We start from the raw sequence: 17,231 nt of genomic DNA, 5'->3' as shown, positions 1-17,231 counted from the left end.
TTTAAAGAAAATTCACATGTTTGAGTAATTCATGAATATGCCTGTACTGTATGGGGAAGGAGAGAGCCTTTGTACTGACTGAGCAAGCAGAAACTAAATTTCCAGTTAGTGTGCTAGAAAAATCTTGCATAAAAATTCTAAATTCCAAATATTTTCTCTTGTCCCCAAATTGCATCTGAGATGGCGGTCTTTATGTTGATGCTACTTTATGGCCTCTGGAGTTTTTTTGGTTTGTTTTTAATTTATAGCTCTTCTTACTCTTCCCTCTTTCTCCTATTTTTGTCATGCTGGAGATATTTGGAGCAAAACCAAGTTGTGGAGAAAACAGATATATTATGTTGTCCAAAGTATCTGTATCCTGCTCAATGGACAGCTGGGATCAGCACAGAAGAAAGGTATTACGTGAAAGACAGCATGAGCAGCAGACTATGTCACTGGGAAATGAGAAGATAATTCCACAGCAAATTTGTGGCAAGCTTGGAACACTGTCAAGTATGAGATGACAGGCAGCCGACGTGGAAATATTCAACTTCCACTACTGTTGTGACTTAAATGCTTTGTGCTTATTTTGCAATGCTTATCTTTTATTTAGTTTTATGATCCAAACTGGAAAATAAACTATTTGAACAGTTGGGAATGGAAAGTGTCAGCCTCCCTTGGTCTTGATTAAATCATTTTCTCTTTAGCCGCCTTTTCCCTCTCATCTGTCTTTTCCTCCACTCTGGCGCCTTCTTAAGTTTTTGACCATTTCTGGTCCAAGTAATCTGACAAGAGAAATGTTCTGTGGGTTAGTGTCCTTTCCATTAAAAGTTCTGGTAGAAACAAAGCAGACAAGCTGGCCTGTCTGCTGTGTGTTTGTCCGCTTGCCCAAGCTGCTCATCTAATGGGCCCCTCCAGGGAGCATGTCCCAGCTCTGGCCAGTGTTGTCTTCCTGTCCTCCATGTAGTGAATTGCTGCCTTTTTTGGCTGTGTTGTTTCCTCCCTTGAATTCCATGAAATGGATACTAGTGAACAACTCCAGTTAAGATGGAGATTTTTAGGAAGTTCCCCCCTGCTTTTTATATAGTGGTTAGCCTACAGAGATATTTGGGCTCACCTGGAGCCTCACTAAATTGTGGTGATGAACATTTGTGCTTCTTTTGGTTTTGAAAAACTAATAAAAATGTTCTTTTGTCTATTTTTTCCCCTCCTTTTTAAAACACTCAGCATAGCTGAATCATTTTGGAGACAAGAATTGTAAAAGATTTAACTTCATGATTTTCTGACTTGCTCATTTTAATAATTGGAGACTGTTGTATGGAGGATGTTGCAGGATGTTTGCATGCACAAGGACTTACTCACTGCATCTGAATAAATCTTGGTTGCTGTAAAGGAGGAGGTCTAAGTGATCTGAACCGAAGCTGTTCCTGCAGGTTGTTTAGAACACAAGGTTTTTCGTTTCTGCTGTTTCCAGCCTGTTTTTGGACCTGACCTTTCCTTCTTTTCCACTAAGTATTTCTAATTCTACCTGGGTAATAAGTGTTTTTACTTCCGTAGTGGTGTTTGAGCAGAAACTTCACATACAGTGGCTTATTTACCTATTTTAAATCAAAGTGTTTCAGTGAACTTTCTGCCCTCATAATCTACAATGCTAAAGCAAAAAAGATGCTTGAGGTGGAAAAGGGACTGTTGTCTGTAGTACAGCAGTGTGCTTCTTTAGTAGCTGCAAGGAGAAGGTGTGTTTTTTTGGGCAAGGTGTTCAGGCATGAAAGCTTTTATCAATCTCTAGAAGCAGATGTGATCTATAGCCCTGATACTGCAGCACTTCCATCTACAGATTTTGACTTGTTTACCCAATTCATTCCTTCTAACTGGAAAAGTAAAAAAAAAAGTAAGCTACCATCTGCAGCTGCAAAGCTGAAAGAGTAAAAATGGCATGAAAGGAAAAAACTACCATACAAAAAGCACAAATACTTTTAACTTTGAGGTCATAGTGATGCTGATAGTGTCCCCAATACCCCCAGCTCTGCAGGTGTCTTCTTAGAACGTAAACCATTCTTGTAGGAAATGGAAGTGGTGGCAACAAGTACAAACCAACAGTTTCAAAAATGCTAATGAAGATAAAACTCTCTAACAAGTCTGCATAATCTGAGGCTAAGGGACTACTGGCTTCTTTATCAGAAACCAACTTAATGGCAGTGGGGTGGAGGAGCCTGGACTCTCCTTTGCAGGGCTCCACAACAGTGTGGCAGTACCTAATGGTAACAGTCTGAAAAATTCAGTTTCTCTCTGTACTTCTTAACCTTTTAATCTGATACTCATCCACCAGTATTGTGAAAAGACTGAAAAATTATCTAACCTCGTAAATATTAACCAACCTGTTACTGTGGGAAAATTTAGGCAGATACAATTTTAATTACTTCAGATCGATCTTATTAATTAAAATTATTGTGACATACTTCATGTTTTGCAAGGTAGTTGCTCTTAAGCAAAGTCATTTGCGTGGTTAATTTTACTCAGACTCAAAATAAGTGAAGACCTCAATACTGAGGGTGATCAACCACAGTAGCAGCTTGCCTAAGTGTGCAGTGGATTTTCGGTCACTTGGGGTCTTCAAATCAAGATTAGATCTGTTTCAGAATGGTGTTTTCTGGCCAAGCTGGCATGTGTGAGGTGGATGCAGCAATTGTTGTGAGGCTCCAGAAGGTGCTGTGTGGGAAATTGATGAGTTTATCATGTGAGTCCTTTGGCCTCAAGGTCACCATGGTTGCAAAAGATGAAAAATCATGACCTGTGTGGTAGGGAGTGTAGATGACGAAAATTTAGGGGGACTGTTGTTGAAGTCCTCAAGTCTTTGCTTCTTTTAATACATTTTAATACATTTGACTCCTAGCTTAACATTTTGATACTGGTAATTCAGTTTATATGCTATCCAGGATTTTACTTACTACTCAATTCTAAGATGGTGGAAAATTAAGAGTATTCTTATGTCTCCCTGTGAGCTGTGCTGCATTTGTCTCTGCTTCACAGCAACACTTAGCCTGTCAAATATTTTTCCTGCTTAATTTTACCTCTGAGAGTAAGGCTGTTGGGCTTGCGGTTGCTGATGGTATGAGTGCATCATAAGGCATAAGGAGAAAAGGGGAGTGAGGCATGGGGGAGAAAATCACCACCTTTCTCTGGGGACAGAGAAAACACTGCTTTCAGCAGTGGTGCTGGTTTATACTGCTTTAAATACTGATAGGTATGCTATCAGTGCTTCAAAAGTACATTTTAAGGATGAGCTGACATGAAAATGTAAGTCTTTTGCAGAGCAGGTTCACTCAGAAAGAAAACTTTTCTTCTGAAAATACCTGTCAAGCCAAGCCTCTGCTATTTAAGTTCCTCAGTTTTTTCTCTAGCATCTTCTCTGGGAATGTATTCTGTTCCTACAAGTGCTGCTTGATTTAAGGTTAATGTCTGGTGGGGAAATATGTAGCTGTGAAAGTACTAACATGGAATGAGTGTAATTCCTTTAAGTGACCTATCCATTTTCAGCTTTATTACTGCATGGTCACTGCTTCCCTCAGTGCTTTTAAAATTGGAGCTGAGGGGAGGGGAAGCTTTGTGCACAACTTTACCTTCCACAAAATGAATAATTTGGAGACTTGATTGGAGGGGCAGCTCTCTCTTGTGTTTCCGTTTGTCCAGGCTGGATAGCTTACTTGAAGCTCCCTGCATGTTTTTCTTTGCTTGCTTTACTAAGTTGATTCTCCGTTGGGCTTTATCCTGTCTCTTGCTTTCTGAAAACAAGTGTGCTTACAGCTGGAACAGCAGTCTTCCTCTGTTGCTCGCCTTCCCCTTTATTTTGAAAGTGTCCCCAAGGAAAAGGGGCAAGAAATGGAAGTCCCGTCAGCTTTAACATTAGCACAATTGCAGTTCACTTCTGTAGCTTAAACCACAGTCCTCTTTAGCTGCATATACCTCTGAGAGTAAGGGAAGGAAAGAAGGAATGAGGTGGAGGCAGGCTGATTTCTGTGGAGAGTTATGACTGTTTTTCAAGCTATCTGACTGAAGTAAAGAAGTAAGATCCAGCCCCGGGGCTGGTGAGGATAGTGAATGAGGAGAATACACTGATTGCCTGTGTATTGAGAAAATAATGTAATGAGATCCCAACTCATGAAGATCAAAGCCTGCTAGAAGTGGCCTGAAGATGGGGTAGGGATAAACTTTTGAAAAAATAGAAGTTAGATCTTGCATCTGAGTTCCTCTCTTCTGTTACTGTTTGGGGACAGAAACATTGTAGCTTGTGGGGTTGCCTTGCAAAGCTAATGCATAGATCCTTTGCTACTGATTCAGCTGTAGCCAGAGATCCTGGCACTGACTGCACAAGAAGGACTGCATATTAGTATTTGAATATTTGATATGCAAGGTTAATGCAGCGGATTTGAGGAAAGACCTGAGCTGATTCCTGTAGCAATAGGGTGGTTCATAAGTTGCTTTGCAGTCCTAGAGTAAGGAAAGTCTGTGATTCAACTTGACCTGTCTGTACTTCTGTAGTCAGCTTCCCTGGCTCAGAGGGATTGCAGGAAAACTGGGAAGTAAATCTCTTCTGGATAAATTTGTCAAGCACTTCTACTTTTTAGGATTTGGAAGGCAAACAGATGACGTCTGGTGAGCTTTGCTGGCAGAACTTCTCTGTATGCTCTGCCCTCAAATGTGTCATAACTATTGATGAAAGCGCTGGCAATTTGTGAAGGTGCTACATATAACTGCCTTGGCAGGGACGAGGCACACGGCAGATAATGGGACAGTGAACCTTGAGCCAGTGTGACAATGAGCTGCTGAGGGACTTAATTTGCGTTTGTTAAAATCGGAATAAACTACTACCCTCAACTAGGACCTAAAAGCAATACAGATTTGATTGCATTCTACTCTGGCAATCTCTAAACGATAGTAGATGCAGAACCCATGAAATTATATAGAGCAGTTTTTGGGTTTGTGTGTGGTGTTGTTTTTAAAATAGCTTTGTGGTGATTGTTTTTCTGTTGAGTATTTTTTTAACTGGAGAGCTAAGTTTGTTTACAAATAAGTGTAGATGGGAATGCTTTCAGAGAGAAAAAGGTTTGTGAAGGTTAATTTGTCTGATTTATTTGGTTGTTTGTTTTTTCTTCTTGTTGAGCTTATTGCAGGGATTGCAGTGATGGTATGACAAACTGATGACCAGGCTTACATTGCTACAGGATTTGTGATCTTGGAAAAAATAGCTACACTCTGCACCACAGGTCTTTAAGAAGAGTGACTGTTAAATAGTAATTTGAAAAGCTGGGGGAGCTTAACTCTTTTGGGATGTTTTGGTATGGAAAGTGAAAAGATTTAGAGTTTTTCCTGCCTAGTGAAAATACAGATTATTTACAATGAAATGATGCTCATTCAGTCCCTGAGGTTGTGAGGAAGATTACTCTTAGGTTTTTTTTTGGTGGTGATTTTTTTTTTTTCTGGTGGTAACTTTTTTTTTTTTTTTTTAACTTGAAAACTCAAGTTTTGCAATTCCATGGCTCTGTGGAACTGCCAGCTCAGTGTGTCCCTCTGCTCATCCAGCTCTGGGACCGGCCAATTACTGGGGTACAGAGAAACCAACCAGTTATAAGCATAAGATAAAGATCCTTTTAAATGTGCTGGGTTCAGTATGTCCTAAGGAAAAGCTTAACTAAATGCATTTTAAACCTCTGCAAGAGGGGCCAGAAGTCCAGCTTTGACAGATGTTCTTTAGTTTGTTTTGCTTGAGCAGCTTAGAGATGAGTCAGTTGTCCAAATGTAGGCATCTAGAGCTGCTCAAAACTTCTACAGTATTCAAGACCCTGTATGGGACTAATGGATGTGATGTAGGATACAGGGGAAGCCTGTACCTGTAGGTGTGGCAGGAGACAACACAAGGGACACATCTATGGTGAAGGGAACTATAGGTACCTATGATCAGGCATTTGAATTCCACCCTAAACCTCCTCAGCTTTTTTTAACCATATATATCCCTCATTTTCCCTCTGTTCCATTTGATAGTACATGATTGTGATGTCTCTCAGGTGTCTGTACTGGGACCAGTGCTTTTAAATGTCTTTATTAATAGATGGTAGTGGGATTGAGTGCACTCTTGGCAAGTTTGCAGGTGACACTAAGCTGAGTGGTACAGTGGATTCACTGGAGGGAAGGGGTGCCATCCAGAGGGACCTTGACAGGCTTGAGAAGTGGGCCCATGTTCAACAAGGCCAAGTGCAAGGTCCTGCACCAGGATCAGGAGAATCATCAGTATCCACGCAGGCTTGGTGGAGAATGGATCAAGAGCAGCCTTGCAGGTAAGGACTCGAGGGTGCTGGTGTATGAGAAGCTGGACATGAGCTGGCAGTGTGCCCTCACAGCCCAGAAACCCAGCTGTATCCTGGGCTGCATCCAAAACTGTGGCCAGCAGGGTGAGGGAAGGGGGTCTCCCTCTGCTGTTCCTGTGACATCCCACCTGGAATGCTGCATCCAGCTGTGAGGTCCCCCAATAAATGAAAGAAATAGACCTGTTAGACTGGGTCTGGAAGAGGGCTGTGGAAGTGATCTGAGACTTCTACAAAGAAAGGCTGAGAGCACTCAGATAGTTCAGCCCAGAGGAGAGAAGGCTCTGAGGAGACCTTATGGTGGCCTTTCAATACTTAAATGGGGCTTATAAGAAAGGTGGAGAGAGACTTTTTACCAGGGCTTGTAGTGTCATGGGACAACGGGTAGTGGTTTTAAACTAAAGGAGGGTAAAATGATTTTAGATAGAAAAAATTACTTTGTATGAGCATTATTGTGGTGAACCACTGGAACAGATTGCTCAAAGAAGTTGTGCATGTCCCATCCCTGGAAGTGTTCAAGGCCAGGTTAGATCGAGCTCTGAGCAACCTGATCTGTGTGAAAGATGTCCCTGACCATAGCAGGGGTATTAGAACTAGATGATCTTTAAATGTCTTTTAACCCAAACCATCCTATGATTCTGTGTTACTACACAATTTTTAATGAAATGATGAGTTGCTCTTCCAGTAGCCTAGGCTGAATTTTGTTTCTAAATCTGTAAGGGTAGATATGAAGTGCTGTTCTCATCATCAGCTTTGTAGCTTCTGCAGTGTTCTCAGCTTTGCCTTTGTTCATTCCTTAATGTTTCCAGAGCTATACCTTGTGTATCTGTCTAAAAATACATTTTCAACTATTATGTTGTGCTTGCTCTGTTGTACAACTGCATCAATAAAAGTCCTCTGCTAAAGAGCACTTCAGAAGTGTATGTCTAGATTTGCAATGCACAGTAAAATCTCCTTGTATGATAATGTAATTCTCATGAGTGCTGTATGCTGTCTCCCACTAAAATTGTTGGACTGAGTTCTTCTCTCCAAGAATTTGTGAGTTATAGTTGCTTCTGAATTTTGCATTTTTCTTCTGTCCCTCTGCGTGGTTGCTCAGTAGTTTTCTTCTGGCATTTTTGAGTGGCTCATGTAGTACATCCTTGACAGGAATACTTACCAGAAAGGATGAAAGACATTGTAATGAAGGTAACATTTTCTGGTAACAGCAGCTGCCAATCTAAATGTGTACCTGCTTCAACGGTGAGCATAAAGATTCATGAGTCCTACAGTCACCAAGGACGAAAATCTTTCCAGGCTGGGAAAGTTCTGCATGGGACAGAAAAACTCTGCGGGTAACTGTTCTTGTCTCAGGTCTGTCCGTCACTGGAGACAGAAATATTAGAAACTTGAACCCTATGAGCAGAGGTTTGCACCACATTTTCAGACTATCATACTTGACCTACGGGAGTTTGGTTTTATTTATTTATGTTTCTAGATGATGCTAAATTTTGTAGCATGCTGAAATATTACGCTTTACTTTATTCCCTTTATTTTGAAACTGTATACTATGCAAGTTGATTTAGGTCTTTGTAAGTTTGCTTTGACATCTGTGTCTCTGAATGCCAAATAATGTCTTGATCCAGAAAATGATAGGGGCCAAGAGATATTTTTCTCATTGAGATGCACCTTGTCAAAACAAAAATTTCAGGGTTGGGAAAACTGGTTATTTTCAAAGCACAAGTGAAAGATCCCAGGACAGACCTGGAGTGTTTGGTCCTGGAATGGAAATCCTTGTGGTTAGGGCTGAACTCTCCTGCCTGCTCGGACAGTTTATGTATTTGGAATGATTTGTGGAACAATCAGTCAGCTGAACTGGGAGCTCCCTGTGCAGAAGTACCAAGAAACAGGAATACGCCTCAAATCAGTTTTGCTTTTGTTCTTTAAAATGCCTTATCTGAGATTCTGTGCAGAAGCATTCTGCATTTCCGGACCTTTAGGAGACACCTGTGCTTATTCTTTTTTCCTTGATCTAGTAAGAACACATCTTAAGAATGGAGAGGGTGGGAGAGGGGAACGGGGTGGTGGTGATAAATGCGCTTATAGGTGCTGTTATAGGCTGCTGTGGAATTGAGCCCAGCCAAACCTTTCTTCTGAAGCTGTGCAGGTGTGTAAAAGGAAAAAGAAAAAGGAATGAGGGCAGGCAGGCCATGAGGGACCATGTGGTGCACTGGTTATTTTCAGCTGAGAGAGAGAGGGTAATGCTGAGATTCAGCCACTGGTTTAAAAAAAACAGAACAACAGCAACAAACAGCACCAAAAGAAAAAGAAATTTGGGCTGAGCAGCTCTGAAGAGGCAGACGGAGGAATGTCTTTTCTGTGCATTGATCGTGTGTGTCTGATGAGAGCTTCCTCTTGCAGCTTTGAGTTCCAAAGCTTAATGTCATGAAACTTGAAGTGAGTGACAGAACAGAGAGGTTTCCATGCTTGGACAGACAGTGAAACACTGTTCTCAAGATTTGCCTTTATCGGAGTCCTGAACCTTTTTGTTTTTCTTGAAGGACTTGTGAGTACTAAGCTGCTGCAGCCTGAGAGCAAGAACAGCTGGCAGGTGTCACCAGGGAGTTTCTCCCTGAATTTGGTAGCTCCTTTTGAGGAAGCTCATTTGTTGCATTTCACTAGCAGGGAGGATGCTGAAAGGTTTCTTTTTCTGGCGCTCTTGAGCTTCTGAAATAATTGGTCATTAGTAACTAAGGAACAGAAGTATTTACAGGAAAAGCTCCTAGAAGCTGGCTTCCCTCTGAATGATAAGTTGTTTTGATCCTGTTTGTTTTTTTCGGAAGGGTGAGGAATTTGTACAGAGTGATCCAACCACTGACAAAGTATCTTGTAAAATATGAGTTGGGAAGCATAATTAATATTATATCATCTGATCAGTCAAGCAGCCCTACAGAAGGGATTGAGAGTAATGACTTTATCTCAGAGGGTCACTTAGTGTTGCATAATGTCAAATGAGTACATTAAACTTGATACTGGGCAACATAATGTGGCAAGAGAATGTGATAAATACAGAAATCTAGGGAATGTCAGTCCTAAAGTGTGATCTAATTTATGATCTCTGTAAAAGGGTACCTTTAATGATACTACTTTTGAATTACCTATAGTAGAGACATAATTTTTTTTGATGTACCTTCTTCTTTGGCATAGCTTCAGTTCTTAAAGGAGAGTAACTGAACTGTGAGATGTTGCATGTAGTGGATTTAGATTAACTTATTACACGGAAGTTGAACTAAATAGTTATAAAATTGGGTTGAATATCATCTCTTTGGGAGAGTGAGGGTTGAACAATAAAGCCTTCTCCCACACTAACACCCTTCCAGAATGTCTTTTTGGTCTTCCAGAAGCATTGTACTTGAAGGACTGATCCTCGACAGAATTGTTTTATCATGGGGTGAACAGTGATTCAAAGGACTCTGTTAATACCAAGTTCAGTACTGGGTGTTTTGGCTTAGTGTTTAGTTTGGATTTTTATTTTTCACAACAGCTGAGGAAACATAACTGTTCTTAGAAACAAGTGGTTGGAGCAGCTTGACAAGTTTGTAGTAATACCAGACAAACTGAATCTTGATCTTGAGTGATGGGCTTGGGGGTATAGTAACAGCATCCTTCCAGTCATGTGCTTTCATATTTACTTCAAGTTAGAATTGGAGAAATGTGATGACAAATTTCAGGGGGAGATAAATTTGTTCTGTGAATGGTTAGTGCTGTTGCAGAGTTCTGCTGTGCTACAGCCTCTGTTTTTAAATTTCTGCTCCCAGAATGCTCTTGTGGCAAGCTGAAGCATCTTGCTGCATGGGAAAGCACTTTCAGGAGGGTGGCTATACTTAAGCCCCAAACAAATGAATTCATCTAAGCTTGAAACCTGGAAATCATTCTTTCTTGAACATCCCAATAAATGCAAGATGATATTGGACTCCAGCAAATCTTTGTGGGGTGGTAGTGTTGTGTTCTGTGCCATTTGGGCTGTGATTTTAGGACAAAACTGTAAATTCAAGCTTATGTCCATGCTATGAATTCAATAAACATATTAGGTGACCACTGTGTTGACTTTTATTCACAGAATCACAGAATAAGCTGAGCTGGAAGGGACCCACAAGGATCATTGAGTCCAACTCCTGGCCCTGCACAGCATTATCCCAAGAATGACACCATGTGCCCGAGAGTATTGCCCGAACACTTCCTGAACTCTGTCAGGCTGGTGCTGTGTCCACTTCTCTGGGGAGCCTGTTCCAGTGCCCAAACACCCTCTGGGTGAAGAACCTTTTCCTCACATCCAACCTAACCCTCCTGACACAACTTCAGGCCATTCCCTTGGGTCCTGTCACTGGTCACTACAGAGCAGAGATCAGTGCCTGCCCCTCCTCTTCCCCTCATGAGGAAGCTGTAACTGCAATGAGGTCTCCTCTCAGTCTCCTCCAGGCTGAACAGACCCAGTGACCTCAGCTGCTCCTCACACGGCTTCCCCTCAAGGCCCTTCACCATCGTCACAGCCCTTTGGATGCTCTCCAATAGTTTAATGTCTTTCTTATATCGTGGTGACCTAAACTGCACACAATACTCAAGGTGAGGCTGCACCAGTAAATCAGATTTCCTTTTATGACCAGGTAACCCACCTGGTCGATCAAGGGAAAGTTGATGTAACCCTTTCGGATTTCAGTGAAGCTTTTGATCTCATCTCTCACAGATCGTTTTGCACAAAAGTTTGAGCACACAGCTGGATAAACCCATCATGTGATGGGTGAGCAACTGGCTCACAGGTCAGGCACAAAGGGTTACAGGGAATGAATTGACATCAGACTGGGGACCTGTCACTAGAGGGGTTCCACAGGGCCCCATCCTTGGCCCGTTGCTCTTCAGCATCTTCATAAACAGCTTGGACACAGGACTGAAAGGGATACTAAGCAAGTTTGCAGATGGTAGAAAACTAGGAGGAGCTGTTGATTGGAGAGAGGCCCTGCAGAGACCTTGACAAATCAGAGGGCTGGGAAATCACCAACCATATGAAGTTCAACAAGGGAAACTGCTGAATTCTGCACCTGAAATGAGGCAACCCTGGAAGTATGGACAGACTGAGGAAAGCAATGCCATGGGTTCTGGTTGACGGAAAGTTGGACATGAGTCAGCAGTGCCCTGGCAGCCAGGAGGGCCAAGCATGTCCTGGGGTGCAGCAGGCACAGCATCGCCAGCCAGGCAAGGGAGGGGATTGTCCTGCTCTGCTCTGCTCTGCACTGATGTATTGATGCAGACCTGTAGCTTATGTTACATAAAGGATGATTTAATAAGATGTGTATTATATGTGAAAGAATGTTATGAGTCAGAAGGAGCATAAGGCTGGTAGTGTGTAGTCTTCACCTATCTTGGACTTAGTTGCTGTGCTGCTCCTGAGGAGAATAGCCTTGAAATAATGTGTTGCTTTGGGCTTTTCAAAAAGGGCAGTGAAGTTTAAAAGCAACTCACTAGTGCCCTTCTGAGCTAAAAGGCAGTAAATATAATCTGAATCTTCCTCTCACAAGGTAGAGATGCCAGCATTACTACCCAAGGGAAGAATACCAAGGCCATGCCAAGCTGTTGCTCAATGCCAGGTTGCTTATCTTTTGCTTTTGAAGATTAAGATTAGCAATTTGGAGGTCCCAGTGATTGTAACATTACATGTGAGCCTTTAGCAGCAAGGCAAAGTCTTGCTTGTTATCCTGAAATATTAAAAACATGAAAGAGTTGTAATAAGAGTGTTCCTGTTTAAAAATAGACAAGCAAAGGCAAAAGAAATACAAATAGAAGGAGGAATTTCTCACTCTATTGCATGTGAGACCTTATATGTGGTGGTGGGAGAAGAGAGAAGATAATCCCAGGAGTCACCAGTTGCTTCTGAAGCTCTGAGAACTCTCCCTTCCACTTTAATGCCATTTCACGGTACATTTTGCCTGGAGGCTTTAGACCCTGTGTGCTCAGATTTCACTGTATTAGAATATTGCTTTTGTGGCATTGATCACCTTGTATCTGTGTGGATGCTGGTTTTCATTTCAGCAGGAATAGTTTCAAAGATGTTGAAAAGTGATTAAAATGCTTACTTTTACAGTAGGGCCTATGAAGACAAATGAAAGGGGCTTTCTTATGAAGGTGTTAAGGATTTGTAGGGAATTCTGTCTTCAGACTGTTAAATATGCTAACTTAGAGTGTGCTTACTAGAGACTAATTGTACTTAATTGTATGCGTGCACTGAGAGTCTCCTGTCCTGTCCTCTTGATTGTCCTAATTTTTCTGCATTTGTTTCATGCTCCTCAGGCTGCATTGTCACTCACCTCCTTAACATCTTTCATCCATTCATGTCTTTGACTTTTCCCCCTTAACCAGTCAGCTGTGTTTCCATCTTCTCCTCTGCTAAGCTTCTGTGATATATTTTCACCACAGCAAAACTGCTGCTATTTTTTGCACCCATTGTTGAATATAAGAGGAAAAATCCCCAGAGTAAACCCACAACTAGATGCTTTCAACAATGAAAATATAGTTCTGAGTTTAATGAAGCTATATGTTTTCCATTTGCTCCAAATTTTAGGAGCTGACCCAGGAACCTTGGCCTTGTATACTTTCATTTAGTGCTTTGTTGCAGAAGGAATTAAATAACTTCTCAAGAAAAGACAGTATCTCATATTTGAGTAACTACTTACATGGCGAATCTGTGGCACTGTGTAACTTGTGATTCTTGTTCATGTGGGCCATAAGCTCTGAGAAATAGGAATTAGCATATGTTAAAATCAGGTTTAAGTCAATTTGTCTGATAACAAACCACAGTATTTAGCTGAACCACAGTGAACTGTTGCATAGAGAGAACAAATTAGATTGTCTTAGAATTTATATTTGATTGTCTTATTGCAACACACTGTAGATAATAGAAAACGGTCTACCAAATAGGTCATCTCCACAGAAAGGCATGTCTCATTATTTCACTCTTACAGTTTGCTAATCTCTTTCTTAGAGTTGTCTTCTCACATTGTGAAAAACCAGTATAAGTAGAATGCTTTTACTTTCATTAAATGATGGGATAGAGGCTTGCTTTTAAGCTGTAGTTAAAGCTGGTTGTTCCTGCATTCATGAAGGCCATAGATGAAAGCTTGTTTTAGAAAAATTACTTAAAAGCTTCCTGACTCCAAAAGAGCTAATTTTTTTAGTGCAAGCTGTTTTCGGATATTCTCAAGATATTTTAAAAGGTAGAGTCTTGTTTCTAAGTGAAACTCTGTATGCATCTATATCTTACAATGATTTTAAAAGCTGAATTTGGATTAACTTGATGTAGTCATCCACATGCTTGATCAATAGTTACTTTTTGGGAAGATGCGTGATGTTTAGTAACTTCTGAAATTGTACTGAATTGTAATTTAAGAGTTCATCCTGGAAATGTTCCTTTTAATTCCTTTATTAGACTGTTAACCTGGTGATGAGAGGATAGTGAAACAGTCTTGTGTAACTTCAATTTACCACCCTTGTAAAATGAAGACCTTTAAATGATTCTCTGATTCTAAAAGATATATAACCTAAAAGTCACTTCGCAAAGATGGCCTGAGAGAAACTTAAGTTTGAAAACTGTTTCTCTCCCTGTATTCAGGTCATCTATCCTTACTCAGCCTACGTGGATATGTAAATGGCGTTTTAGTTACTGATGATCTGTTTCTCTACACGCACCTGTAGACCTAATTCAGGTGATGTTTTCTTTCCCCTTCAGGTATGTTGAGCATAGGTCACTATGCTATGGGTTTGTTTTTCCATAGATACATTCAGTAGAATCCATTTGTTTTACAATAGACAGACTTTGCAGCATTTATTGGCATAGATAAGGTGATTTAAATCAGGCAAACAGGGTCAGAGTTTCCAAGATCCACAGGCTTGTGCTTGTTTTGACTTCAGGGGGACCTGACTAAATTCTTCTAAAATTACGGCGGTGAAGCCGCCCTAGCTACAAGTTAAGTAATAGGTACTTACTCTTGAAACATAACACAGGTATTTACTAAATGTTGTACTTTTCATTGCATATGCAAGACCATATTTGTAGTTAAATGTAGTGGGCTAATCCAGGCAGAAGCATTATGCATATAGTGCTTGGTTTATTTCTTTTCAAACAGTTTTTAATGGGAAGAATATAAAAGAAGAGGACTTGAGAGGTCTGGTCTGTTCTGCTCTTTTATACCAAGGTGATTGCATTGGTGTCTAAATTTTAGTCATACTGGTTGTAGTGGACAGGGTTCAGTTTGACTTTCTTGAAATGCAGTAGAGTTTTAAAATTACTTCTTCATTTTAAAATAATTCTTCCCATACTCTAGTTTTATTCTAACCATCTGAAAAAGGTTTAGAAGCACAAGTGGAAAACAAAAATTAGCAGTTGAAGCTGGGAGGGTAAAACTGGAAGGATTATTTACCCTCATGCTTCACTAAATAAACTGATTGATATCTGGGATTAAATGAACTTCCTTCCACTCAGCAGCATTAGTGTGTTGTACCATTAGGTTCATACTGTTGATTGTATGTCTGAGACATCCGTGAGCCTTTCTCTGGAACAAGAAGGCTGAGTTACCTGCATTGTTGATGACTTACAGCCCCCTAATCCGGATGTTTAAACTTGGTGTATACAAATACAAAGATGGGGGGAGAAGGAGTAATGTCTCTACTCAAATGCAGCGAGTAAAGCTGGATCTCTGTGAGCCAGGTAGGACATCTGCTAGGGTTGAGTGAGCAGCCAGCCCTGAGTTAGCTGTTCATTCTAATAATGGCTAATTTCCTTTGTCCTCAGGTGAAGTTTGTACGTACTTTTCCACTGCCCCCTCACTACTTGGGGTAGCTGATGGTGGAACCTGCAGCCTGTCAAAACGTGCAAAAAGGAGGTTCCACATCTTTCTGCAGTTTCGGGAAAAATATGCAGGATGCAGGGAAAAGCATCAAAGAAAAAATAAAATGGAAAAGCTTTCATCCACATTTTGGAAGAATGCTTGGGCAATATCCACTGAATACAGTGAATTACCTTGTTTTCATTTATGGGGAAGCAGAAATACTTCTGTTGGAAAGAAAACCTCTACTAATAAAGGACTTACTGCTGTCCCTGTCTTTTCATGAGATAATAAATCACACAACTGGGGCACGTTAAAGAGAGCAAGGCTAGCTCAGTTTGGGTTTCAGTAAGGACACAGTATAGTTTGTGGGGTTTTTGTTTCCTCATGGTGCAAGTAGAAGGGGATTTTTTTGGTTGAAATTAGGCAAATACATAGCATCATCTTGTACCCTTTGTGATAAGCAGTGCTGTTCTGGCTTTTTGTAGTCATTTTCACACTCACCTACTCATTCTGCATGAAAAACGCTACAGTTTAAATCCCTGAAATGTCTGAGACTTGTGATTTCTCTTTCAGAGTTCAGATGGATCCCTCTCTGAGGTTGTGCAAAAATGGAAGGAGTATCAGCTCCAGTGCCAGAAATACTTGTATGAGACACCCCCCATTGTGGCAGGTAAGCTGGTTTGGTAGGGATAGGATGTATTAATTTTTAAAATGCATGATAACAGTAGCAAGGGAGTGACTATGAACTTGCAAATACTTCTTTCTGGTCCATTGCTTCTTTATCCCATTTGCTCCTGCCTGCTCTCTGTGGGACTCTTCCCTCTGCTAGAGGAAGCATTTTATGGAGCAATTTCATTGTAAAGATGTTTGTCCTTAGGTCCAGAGTGTTACAGAGTGGCAAGTGGTAGCTGTACCATATCAAACAGCCACTAATGTAATAGACCTGAAACTTGTTTAGGGGTCAAGGTGTTAGGAAATCTGGGACCATGCTGTTCACATTGAACTAGGAGTTTGTGGGTTGTAAAGTTGGTATAAATTATTTTCAGCATTGTAAAATGCTGAAATGGCTTTGGAAAAAAAGCATGCGACTTAAGGAGAAAGAGAATGTAGCTTGTCTTAGCATTTGAGCTGCTGTAACGTGCTGAGAGCATCTGTGATGTGCCAGCATCATGGTGTTCAGAGGACAAGTGGTGATTTGTCAGTGATGCTCACAATTGGATACCATGGAGCCTGTCCTCTGCTTCAGTGCTTTTGTGACACACTGAAGATGGGTCTAAGGTTGTGCCTGTGAAGAATTATTTCAAAACTGTTAATATTCCTTGTCTTAACTACATTATTATGTCAGAGTGAGAGCAGTAGCTGATGACAGTGGCACGGACACATCCATCTCCCTCTGCTGCATTATTCTGTTGAGCAGTTGAGTGCTGCCCTCTAAGAATGACAGTTTAATGAAACTAAAGTTGAAGTATTCTCATGTTGATTAAGCTGTAATGCAAAGTTATGGTTGTGTGTGGGTATTTCATTGGTGGACCTATATATTATAGTAGACTTCCCAACTGCATGACTTTGAACCATTCTGAAGAATTACTATCTTTAGTGTTCATAGCAAAAATGATTTTAAATTAAACTGGGACAAGTAAGGGTGTAAAAAAGAAAAGATAGGTAAATTAATACCAATCCATTACTTTCTTGTCAATTCAGTGCAAGACCCTAATCTGTTCCTTACTTCCTCCCTGAAACAACAGTTTCCTGTGTGAAGATTATCTCTTTTGGATAAATAAATGTCATATAATTCCACATCAGAGCTTAAATGCTTGTGTCTGTATTTCCTCTTACATTCTGCTCTTCAGTCTTTTCCTTCTTGCTGTATTAGTACGAGGCAGTGGCATGACCCTCCCTTCCCTCTCTCTGCAGAAGGCAAGTTCTGCAACAGAACGTTTGATGATTATGCCTGCTGGCCAGATGGACTGCCTGGTACCTATGTGAATGTCAGCTGCCCCTGGTATCTTCCCTGGGCTAATGCAGGTAAGAGTCTTTC

General features: G+C 40.9%; 1 protein-coding gene across 1 annotated transcript in view; it reads left to right on the top strand.

Moving 5' to 3' along the window:
- GLP1R (glucagon like peptide 1 receptor) overlaps nt 1-17,231 on the top strand; it is an 81,821-nt gene that overhangs the window by 12,658 nt on the left and 51,932 nt on the right. Inside the window, exons 2-3 of the mRNA XM_039569725.1 lie at nt 15,767-15,863; nt 17,108-17,218. Coding sequence (XP_039425659.1) covers nt 15,767-15,863; nt 17,108-17,218 — 208 coding nt within the window. The remainder of the gene's footprint in view (nt 1-15,766; nt 15,864-17,107; nt 17,219-17,231) is intronic.

The sequence above is a fragment of the Corvus cornix genome, chromosome 3 (assembly GCF_000738735.6).
Source record: "Corvus cornix cornix isolate S_Up_H32 chromosome 3, ASM73873v5, whole genome shotgun sequence".
Classification (NCBI taxonomy): domain Eukaryota; kingdom Metazoa; phylum Chordata; class Aves; order Passeriformes; family Corvidae; genus Corvus; species Corvus cornix.
Note: the sequence above shows the minus strand (reverse complement) of the source record. Positions and strands in the feature narration are given on the sequence as shown.